The sequence below is a fragment of the Gadus macrocephalus genome, chromosome 5 (genome assembly GCF_031168955.1).
Source record: "Gadus macrocephalus chromosome 5, ASM3116895v1".
Lineage (NCBI taxonomy): Eukaryota > Metazoa > Chordata > Actinopteri > Gadiformes > Gadidae > Gadus > Gadus macrocephalus.
Window position 1 is genome coordinate 5,008,595 of NC_082386.1, and position 11,139 is coordinate 5,019,733.

The 11,139-nt window shown below is 42.8% G+C and overlaps 1 protein-coding gene across 1 annotated transcript; it reads left to right on the forward strand.

The window, feature by feature from the left end:
* Positions 1 to 1,976: 1,976 nt before the first annotated feature.
* LOC132457571 (retinol dehydrogenase 14-like) lies at positions 1,977 to 4,398 on the forward strand. The gene is made up of 2 exons (XM_060051825.1): positions 1,977 to 2,423; positions 2,844 to 4,398. The coding sequence occupies exons 1-2, from the start codon at positions 2,184 to 2,186 to the stop codon at positions 3,459 to 3,461; spliced, it is 858 nt and encodes a 285-aa protein (XP_059907808.1). The 5' UTR covers positions 1,977 to 2,183; the 3' UTR covers positions 3,462 to 4,398.
* The last annotated feature ends 6,741 nt before the right edge of the window (positions 4,399 to 11,139 follow it).

The window sequence follows — 11,139 nt, forward strand, 5'->3', positions numbered from 1 at the left end:
TGAAATAACTATTTATTTGGTTGCTTGGTAGAGAAGGCTGATCTTACAGCCAGGTTCCTGAAATTCAGGTTCTTGTCAATGTTTTGAGCTAAATGCTCTTTTCCTAACAAGTGACCATAAGCACATAAACAGAACCATCAGTTATAGTCAGGGTATCGCACATTCCGAGGAAAGCGTTAATAATTGGATGTGCCCATGTTTATTTTGCCTGCCATTTTGGATCTCAGTGGCCAAGGGATTCTTATTTTCCTTGTCAAGATTGTTATTGCCATCAGACTCAAAAAGCAATGGTCTCCACAGTCATTTAACATGTGATGACATGGGTGTTGATCTGAAACTCAATACGGGGTTGACTACGGTGACAAGTTTAGTTCAAACTTTAGAATTTGCTGCAAAACAATCAATTCAATTAAATCACAAAAGTAAAGTAGAATATACTGTATGAATACTTCTATGGGACCTATCAATTGAGCTTATTTTTATACATGTGAATGAAAATTTGTTTCATCCTGATTAAATGCATCAAACATTGATGTTGCATTATTGTATTCCAAGTCTAGAGAAGACTAATGACAAGTGTCTGCTTCAGTGAGCAGGCTGCCGCACCAGGAACACAGAGGCCGGATGGAGAAGAACCAACACCTCTCTTCAATCTGGATTTCAAGTGTAACACACTACCAGGTCTCTCTTGGAGAAGAGGTGCTTAACCGTTCAACTGGATAAATAAAGGTAAAAAAAACAATAACACTTGTTTTCAAGCACAGGCCCAACAGCAACAGTATTAGCAAGTGTTTGTTTTTCTTTGTGGTCGTATTAAGCCATTGCTGATAAATCTGCAATTCATTTGGAAATCCGCTAACTATGCTGAGAAACTTCACCTTTGAACAGCTAATGTGCACCTCTGCTGCTCCGCTCGGTAGCTTGAGCTAAGTACTGCACGGGACAGAGCAGTTACTTGTCTCTCCCAAGTTGGAACTTTGCCAAGATGTTTCCCAGATGTTGCAAATGTTATGACCACATTACCGATGCTAGTCAGACCGCGACTGTTTAACCAACCGCATCAGTACCAGTGAGAGTGTGATAGTGTCACCGACCATGGACATGCTTCTCTAGGTCATTGGTCACTTGTGTGTGTGTGTAAGAGTATGGGGTGTGTGTGTGTGTGTGTGTGTGTGTGTGTGTGTGTGCTCGTGTTTTAAAGCTGCTGTGGAGTTGTAGAGAGTGCAAAGAAATAGCAATATTTGGAAAAAAAAATGATATGAATCAATAGTGGGCCCTAGAGTCCTCTATTCTTATGCTTTTCATTTTAAAATAATGTATTTCGAATGTGCAAACAAATAGTGTTCAGAATGCTCAAATCAAACAATATGAATATGTGTTATATATAAGACACATTTAGATAAAACACGTTTAGTGGTTAAAGGCACTCAGTGCAACTTTCGAGGCTTAAAAATAAACATTAAATTTCTAGTCTTTTTTACACGTAGTAAGTTTCAATAACTCCATACCATTACATACCGACATTTAAGCAGCAAAGATGAGACGTCGTTGTGTGGTGAGAACTGATACAAAATCGATAACAACAACAATGCCGCCATTTTCTTTATTTTTTGTAACCTACAATAAATAAAGCAGGCTTCCAGTCAATGGAAAAATGGCTTCTCCCCACCGGCGATTGTTGTTGTTTACGATTTTCTATCAGTTCTCACCACACAACGACGTCTCATCTTTGCTCCTTGAATGTCGATATGTAATGGTATGGAGTTATTGAAACTTACTACGTGTAAAAAAGACTAGAAATTGAATGTTTATTTTTCATTGAATGTTTACATAAAGTTGCACTGGGTGCCTTTAAGACAATAACAATCACTGTTCTCACCAAAAATATTATTATTTATTATATTATAACAACATAATCAAACCATTAATTACCTAAATCAATAAAATATTATTGGATGCATGGAGTAAATGTAACTTTCTTTCCTTTGCAAAAAAGAGAGGCCTTTCGACAAACATTTATTCCAGTGAACGATCACCGCGTCACTCACTTCCGGTATACTCATCTGGAACTCTGGGTAATGGAGTCTGGCGTAGTTGCTTTGTTATTAGCAAGTTAGCAATGCTAAAAAGTGTGTCGGGATGCTTAAGAAGATACTAAAGGATCGCCCACGAAATCAGCGAAAATGATGGGGAAAACTGTAATAGTTACCGGGGCCAACAGTGGAATTGGAAAAGCCACGACGGTAGACATTCTGAGGCAGCGGGGTCGCGTTATCATGGCCTGCAGGGACATGGAGAGGGCAGAGGAAGCCGCCCATGAGATCCTCGCTGTCACCGAGGCACACGCCAGGCAACTGGTGGTCAAACCACTGGACCTTGCATCTCTGAAGTCGGTTCACGAGTTTTGTCAAGGCATCATTGAGGTAGGTTGAAATCATTTCTGCGTACATGTCTTTCCAACGTCGGTAGGCATGAGAACAGGCTAAATGGCTGGCCCTCTGTTTGCTTCTACTCTTGTGACTGCCAAATGAATGTAGCATTATTGTATCACGTAAGCATTGTGACAATTCAGATGGTCAACCATAAATATAGCATACTATCTGATCAATCTAACCACAGTATTGATTTGAGCGAAAAACTGGAGTTTTAAACATCTTCTTGCACATAACACTAGACACTGACATTTCGACCGTGTTTACTTTCCACTGTGAAGAAGTTGGAAATGCTACGTAACATAGGCAGCTATTTTATAGTTATAGTTAATTTAGAAAAGATTTGTGGACTCTCCCATCAATTTGCAGATGCCAGAGTTTGAGCCTTGTTTCTCTGTGCTGCCCCAACAGGAAGAACCACGTGTCGACGTGCTCATCAACAACGCCGGGGTCTACCAGTGCCCCTACTCCAAGACGGTCGATGGCTTCGAGATGCAGTTCGGGGTCAATCACCTCGGCCACTTCCTCCTCACTAACCTGTTGCTGGACCTGCTGAAACGCTCAGCTCCGAGTCGGGTCGTCGTGGTGTCGTCCAAGCTCTACAAGCACGCTCACGTTAACTTTGAGGACCTGAACGGCGAGCAGCACTACGACAAGGCCTTCGCCTACGGTCAAAGCAAACTGGCCAACCTGCTGTTCAGCTTGGAGCTGGCTCAACGGCTCGAGGGTACCGGCGTCACGGCCAACTCACTGACTCCTGGCATCGTCAGGACCAACCTAGGAAGACACGTCCACATCCCCAGCATGGCAAAGCCCTTGTTCGGCCTGGTTTCCCGTGGCCTGTTCAAAAGCCCTGAGGAGGGGTCCCGGACCTCGGTCTACCTGGCCTGCAGTCCGGATGTGGAGGGTGTCCAGGGAAAGTGTTTCGCGGACTGCCACCCACAGGTGCTTCTGCCCAAGGCCACCGACATGAACGTCGCCGGTAAACTTTGGGATATCAGCGAGGTGATGGTGGGCATCACCACGTGAAACCCCTTTTGGTTGCAGCAGGCAAATGCAGAAGCTAAAACAACTTTCACTTTTCTGTTAATTTCTAGAATCAATCTTGAGTGTTTGATTTTCAGTCCAAAGACAACTGCTGATTATCCCACACATCACATGGAAATTATGAAAGCTTAGTGTGTGTGTGTGTGTGTGTGTGTGTGTGTGTGTGTGTGTGTGTGTGTGTGTGTGTGTGTGTGTGTGTGTGTGTGTGTGTGTGTGTGTGTGTGAACCAGTGGAATGTTGATTAACAGATGAAAACCATGTGCAATTGGTGGCTATTATATGATCTGAATCATTTCATTGCTTCAATGATTTTGTAATGTTTATTTCCTGAAATAATTATTTTATTGTTCGCACAAATTTTGTATGACTAAATATATGTAGAGTATATGCTATACACATTTATTTAAGTGTAACTTGACTACAAATAACATTTTAACCATAGGTAATGGGTTTGTACATTATTAAACTAATTGCAAATATACCTTGCAGTTTAGTCTGTGATTGTAATTAAAGACTGCAGCTCCCTTTTTATAGGATGATTCTGAAATGTGGATGTCACGTTGGTTATAATTGAATGATTGTAATAATCTTCTTTCGGCTGTGGCTACACCCTGTAGGAGTACGATCGATGGAGGTGTGTGTGTGTGTGTGTGTGTGTGTGTGTGTGTGTGTGTGTGTGTGTGTGTGTGTGTGTGTGTGTGTGTGTGTGTGTGTGTGTGTGTGTGTGTGTGTGTGTGTGTGAGACCCTTGACATGGCACCCCATCCACCCCCTACGCCCATGGTCAGCTGGGATAGGCTCCAGCCACCCGCAGGCCTTGCCAGGAACAAACTGGTAAATGGGTGGGGATACAGCCATTTAAGCCTTTCAATCCATTACCTCACTTACACAAGGAATTCAAATAAATCATTTTCCCTTTTCTTAGTTTCACTTATTCCTCTCTTTTGTTGAACTGAATAACGACAGCTCTAGAGGGTCAACCACTAGGCCTTGCTGTGCTTAAGAAAATCAACTTTGGCCAGAATGTGATCTGGTACAGTGGATATTCATGATTGGGTATGCTTAATAGTATGATGCCCTCGACTTGCTTAATTTACAAACAAGCTCATTAGCGCCGTCTGCTCCTGGGGGCTCCCGAGTTTGCAATTTGAATCGTTTTAAGGGGTTAGTTAGGCTTAAATCAGCCATGCTTCTTGCCAGAGCTGAATGCAGTGATTAGCTGGGAATGTTTTCATACTTGGTCCCCCACAGATAGACCCACCTCACTCTACATGGAAATGGTAGCAACAGCCACACATTTCAAACATCCAATTCCCACCTGTATTCTTCATGAGATTTTCTGGATCGTTTACATTAGAGGCTCGAAAAACAAAGTTGAATTTCAGGGGTAGCAGAATTTATCTAATCAATCTTGTCGGAAAATAGTCCTGAGGCATTTTAATGGCAGCAACGTTGTATTTATTTTTCGAATAACTAAATTGGGGCAATTACAGAGTCTTAATCTGTCTGTAGAAAGTACTGCAATGTTGTTAAGTGCAGCGTTGCTAATGTATACAGTGATGGCTTCACTTGCGCCTCTCAATTTCCAGGCTCCCATGCACATTAAATCACAAAACAAGAACATTAAATCTTTCCTATTATTTTGTTTGGAGCACTGCTTTTAAAAGTAGCCATTCATACCTCAACATTCACTTATTTTGAATATGCCACTTGAAAAACCAAAATATAAAACCATTGCAGCACAATCAGCGCTAGTAACAGGTTCAAGAGAGGTATGAGGGTTTTGCAGTAGTGTATTTTATAATGAGGGGACACTAGGGACACTACGGTGGCCCTGAGAGGTCAATGCGCTGCAACTTAAAAAAACATGCAAGTATGCAAACAAATTAACAAAAACTCTTCATAGATTTGACTACACATGCACAGCATTAGAAAATGGTCAGCTAATATGGATAAAATAATAATACATAAAACAACACTTTACAGAAACGCGCTTCAATTAGTCATCACAGAGGTGTTTCCAGAGGTGATGAACGCGTCTTGACACTGTTTGATTTGATATATGGTGGCTTTTTTCTTAAGAGATAGACCCATTGGGGTATTATTGTGGTTTTTGAACCCTCATTTAGGATTGGGCAGTGGCAGGGCAGATTGGGCAGAGACAAAAAGAGATGGAATGACATGTATGACATAAATAGCTACGCCGGGACTCAAGGCTTTTGACTTTACATGGGACTTGCTGGTGTAAATACAGTAGGTCCACATCCGACACCAAGAGACGTAAGGGTCTGTTGGTATAGAGCAGGGTTCAGCAAGCCACGGCTCTGGAGCCAATGTGGCTTTTCCACCCCGTGGTTCGATGTAGCATTGATTTTTTTTTATAAATAATAAAACTATTTATATTCTTTATCTCAAAGGAAACCGTTCTTATTTTGGAGATCAAGGTGAACCTGTGACACAAATAATAGCAAAAAGTGTTTTAAGAGGAAAACTAAAATAAACGTCACATCCTACACCCACACTTTTCATAATAGCAACAAACTATATTGGCTATTGGTTATTTTATATGTAGTATAACTATATATAAAATGTTAGATGCTATGTTATCTTAATTTTAGGGGTTGAATAGGTTTTGTCGCTCCAGATCAATTTTATTTGGTGGGAGGGACCAGAAATGGTTTTTTTGATAGTGAAGGTTGCGACCCCTGGTATAGAGGCTAAGAGGCGTTATAAGGTACAGAGGTCAACAGTCCTGGGTAAAGTTCAGAGTTATCTGAAAAGATGTCACTACCTCTCTAGACCTGTGTTAGGTTGACCTTGGTCAATCGTCTGCCAGACTTTAGTTTGATGTTGTTTCACCGTAAATCAAACACTTTATGGAGAGACAGTTCATCCCAAACGTACCCCAGGCCTTGCTGTCAGCCCATGCATTGCCCCATGCTTACAGTAATGAACACAGTCATAGAGTCCTCCCAACGAGTGGAGGACCAAAGCATCAACATTTGTTATAGATATTCCGGTTTTACATTATCGAGCTTGGTTGCATTTGTAGTCCTGTGACACTGGATGTTGAGCAAGTTCGATTTTTTTCAAAGCATTTGTTCTGGCAGCAATATCCAACCAGAGACTTTTTTATTTATTTTTTAAACATAGCGAAGGCTAATTCTTCCCACGTAACAAAAGCCAGGCGCCATTGCATCACACAATTCATGTTTGACAAGATGTTGGTGAGATATTTGTGCAGTCTACCACAAAACAATTACATGTATGAAAATAATTACGGAAAGCGTGGGAGTGATAATGTGACTGCGGATTGAGATGTCAAGGTTAATACCTTGCTGCCATATTTGCAGAATCTCGTTTTCTGTTTATAATCTTCTGGATGAGCTGCAAAAATAACAGTTCTGTCACAGTTGTTCTCTACTGCTCCCTCTTTCAAGAGAGCAGAGTTTCTCAATAATTACTTTGATTCACTCTCCCAGTTTTCAATAATAGACCTGATTGTATTCAACCCAACATTCAACTACACAGTTAGCTAGGTGATGGAATCAAGGCTACAATTTGTTTTTTTATGATTGAAGAAGGCAACATATTTTATATTGTAATGGGATGAAAAGTGCCATTATTTTATCTTTGTCTTCAATCAGCATTTTTATACTACCTGGCATGGAGCCAAGTGTAAAAGAAAGCCAGATTATTTGGTTTGGCGTAAAGGCTCAGAAATTGCAGCATGCTTCTCAGCTACCATTTAAAAAAGGCACTAGACCTTGATAGTGAACTTTTAAACTTTCCCCATTGTCAATAACTATTTTCTCTTCAGTAAATCGTTTTATTGTGCCATTGCAATTTGTAGTGATTTACAAAGGCAAGCAACATAAACGATGAGCGATACAAAACTCAGATACAACACTTGAACTAACACGCTGACTGTACTTTTCATTATTACAGAACACCTTTGTGGGGTTGTCCTTTCTGTCTTTTCTTGCTGTTAAGTTAATTGATGGTGTAGTTCCACACTGGGGACGCAAAGCATTCCATCATACAGCAATAATAACAGTTGCTATTGGACTTCTCAATCAATCATCTGTATTATTTCATTACTTTGGATATATAATACTCTGGCTATTGTGAAATGTGGTGGAATAAATTGCTCACTGTTCTGCTGATTAATGCTGCATCTCAGGTCAGCGCTTAGAGAAGAGAAAAGAAGAGGAGATAAGGCTATGAAATCGTTCAATTGGCCCCCAGCAGGTCAGGGCTAGGCGGGAGAGGGTGGCTGGCTTCAGTAGCTGGATATTTCGGAAATCCTGCAATGAATGTAGCAGCTATGATTCAGTTTTATTAAGTTGTTGAGATTTCTTTGCACTTTCTACGCCTCAGGCATTTTGTCATTAGTGATGTGTAGCAATGGAATTTTGGCCAGAATTGTATTTTTTATCTGTTGTATTTTTTCTTTAAATGTTCCTTCCCCTCCAATGATATCAACATAGTTATGATTGGAATCTAAACAACAAAGGGAGCCCCTACTCTGGCATGTGAAGGTTTTATGATTGAACCAACCGTTCAGATGAACCAATGGAACTTCTGATATAGGTTGCAAAATAGCAGTTCGCTTAAAAACAACGGCATAACAAATGACACCTATGGGGGCCGTTTATTCTCATTTGAAATGTGTTGTGTATTGTTTTTATCCTGGCTGGAGTTCTGACTGCCAGACATTTTCTCTCTTCTGGTCAGCCCTGGCTTCAGGTTTTTCACAGAACCATGGAAAATAATGACAAGGCATAATTCGTCACGTGAGCGAACATTAGCTCCACGTGTGTCATGATCAACAAGGTAATGTAACCTGAGGGTGCCTTGTTATGACCTGACTTGGGCTACGTTTCTGACTGGTTTTGGTCTCTTTTTCTTTTAAAATAACAGGGTAAAGGCTTTCTTCCACCATGCCTGGTTCAGTCTTTCCTATACCTACCCTCTCTCCACTCCCATGCCCTGCAGGTTGTCTTTGTGTTTACCGACCCCACTTCTACCTAATCCCCCCCAAACCAAATCTTAATCCTGACCTAACTTGTATCACTACCTCTTCACCTCACTTTAAACAGCCCTGATTTTACCTCAACTTAACCTCTGCCGGGCCCTACCGGAGAACCCTGTGAGGTTGGACAGCTGTTTATCTCTTGCTGTGTACAAGTTGAACAATGTATTGCAATGCTTCTCACTATTAATCTCTAGGCCATGTGTGTTACAGTTTACGAGATGGTATTCTCAGAATTACAAGACACTCAGGAAAGCAGCAAGCACCCTTTTACTACTAAGTGTAATTAATGAATAGCTATGTGAAACACCTTGTTCAAGGACGACTCCAGGATAGACTGTAGGCACAGTCAGGGGTTCAAACGCAGAACCTTTTGGCTGGGCTTCAGACACCCTAAGCAGACTATATCATCCCCCTTCATGTTCTAACTCACTGCTCTCACAGGGCACTATTGACCTCCAACTATAATTACGAGGAATTTCAAACGTATTACGGAAAATGCCACATTTGAGCCCCGTGTGTGTGTAGTGGATTAGCATGTGGCGTGCGCGTGCTCTGGTGTTTACATTTTAGGTTGCGTTGCTGTGCAGGGAACAAACAAATCATCATCGACGTACACTTTGGCGCTGAGAGAAAAGGTGAGGCGGGAACAAACGTCAGAGCGTGCTCGTAAATCATATGGAAGAGGTGAGCAGTGAAGTAGCAGCAGGCAGTGTTGCCAGATTGGGCCGGATTTCCCGCCGAATATGGCCAAAATGGCTGTAGCGCGCAACTGGCCCAATCTGGCAACTCTGGCAGCAGCTTTGAGGAGAGGCCCGGGGAGCCTACTGCTTGGCCTGGGGGATTTGTTTGGTTCGACCAGTCCAAACACAGCCAGGAGAAGAAAGATTCAGCCAACTCCTATGAGTCCCTTTCCCGGTTCGCCTTTCTTTCTGTCAGGCACCAGTGCCTACACACAAACACGCACGCGCACAAACGTACCTGCATGCAAACCCACACACAGACACACACTGAAACACACACACACACACACACAGACACACACTGAAACACACACACACACACACACACACACACACACACACACACACACACACACACACACCCATACCCACGCATGCAAATGCTAATATAAACACCCTGCTGTTTCTCCCCCAGTTTATTCCGTTTGCTTCCTTTTTCGGTCACACATGTTCTATGTCGTTCGTGTGCATTAGCCTATGGGCCCGTTACAGTGCACGAGGATTCATCCATGCACGCTAATTTCTTGCAGATGCCCGAGTGGACGTTGCGTTGAGTGTATTGACAGCGTTTAAACTTGCTTTCAACATTCACATTTTCCAAAGTTATTATCTTTAGGCTGAACTCTGAGCCCGGCCCGTGCAAGGGCATACCCCCCCCCCCCCCCCCCCCCCACCCCCACCCCCCCCTCATACACACACGCAATTTTTTTTTTAATCTCTTCCAACATAAGAAGTATGCTTACCCTATGATACTGTGATTGCCTGTATCAAGGGGAATGTGTACAAGGCTCTAGTTACCAGTTATTGAAACAAGCGTGTGTTATTCATTGAACATGTTACTAATGAAAAGGTGAGCAGTAATTGACAGTGGTTTCCAAACTTTCATGGCCACGTCGAATGGCCAGAAATGTTTCATGTTTTTTGCACCCATTTCTAACTATTCTTTACATCATTTGAAATTCAACATATTCCCGAGATATCACTGTCTCAGAGAATGTTATATTGCACCTCACTATATAGCATTTATAGTGTGTGGCCGAAATCATGAGGCAGTTATTTTATCATGCAAATCATGAAACATAGAAGCCAGCGACTTCCTGTTACTCGCTTTGATTATCCGGGACCCAAAATGCGGCCTCTCGGCAAATCCAATTAGCACCCGGGATAGTTTTTAGCGGTACATTGGCTTACCAGGTCAGTCATCTCCTGCCATTTCTGCCGTTCATTTCCATATTATAACATGACACACACACACACACACACACACACACACACACACACACACACACACACACACACACACACACACACACACACACACACACACACACACACACACACACACACACACACACACACACACACACACACACACACACACACACACACACACACACACACACACACACACACACACACACACACACACACACACACACACACACACACACACACACACACACACACACACACACACACACACACACACACACACACACACACACACACACACACACACACACACACACACACACAGCTCACGTCCCGGTGGCAAACAGCCGCTTACCCTGAGCAGGCGCAGGGAGCAAAGAGGCGGGCAGGGGGCTTGTGTTGTAATGCGCTGCTCCCACAGAGGTGGAGCATGGTGGGGGCGCTCACCTCTGCGACTTGATACACCTGACTGATTGCACCGACCAGCAGGCCTTCAAGAGTGACCCACATTGTTAATATCACAGAGAGTCGTCCCGACATCAGCCGAGCACAGCACACCCCTCCCCCGTAGCCTGCACCCCGCGTATAAAGACACGTGGTGTCTGCGGAACATCACCTCCACTGACTTTCCACTTGTCAGAGTCCGCAGAGACCGCAATGCATCACCGATT

Excerpts from the sequence above, each read along its gene's own strand:
- LOC132457571 (XM_060051825.1), top strand. The coding sequence starts at position 2,184 with ATGATGGGGAAAACTGTAATAGTTACCGGGGCCAACAGTGGAATTGGA. Across the intron at positions 2,424-2,843 it reads TTTGTCAAGGCATCATTGAG|GAAGAACCACGTGTCGACGT; the intron begins GTAGGTTGAAAT and ends CTGCCCCAACAG.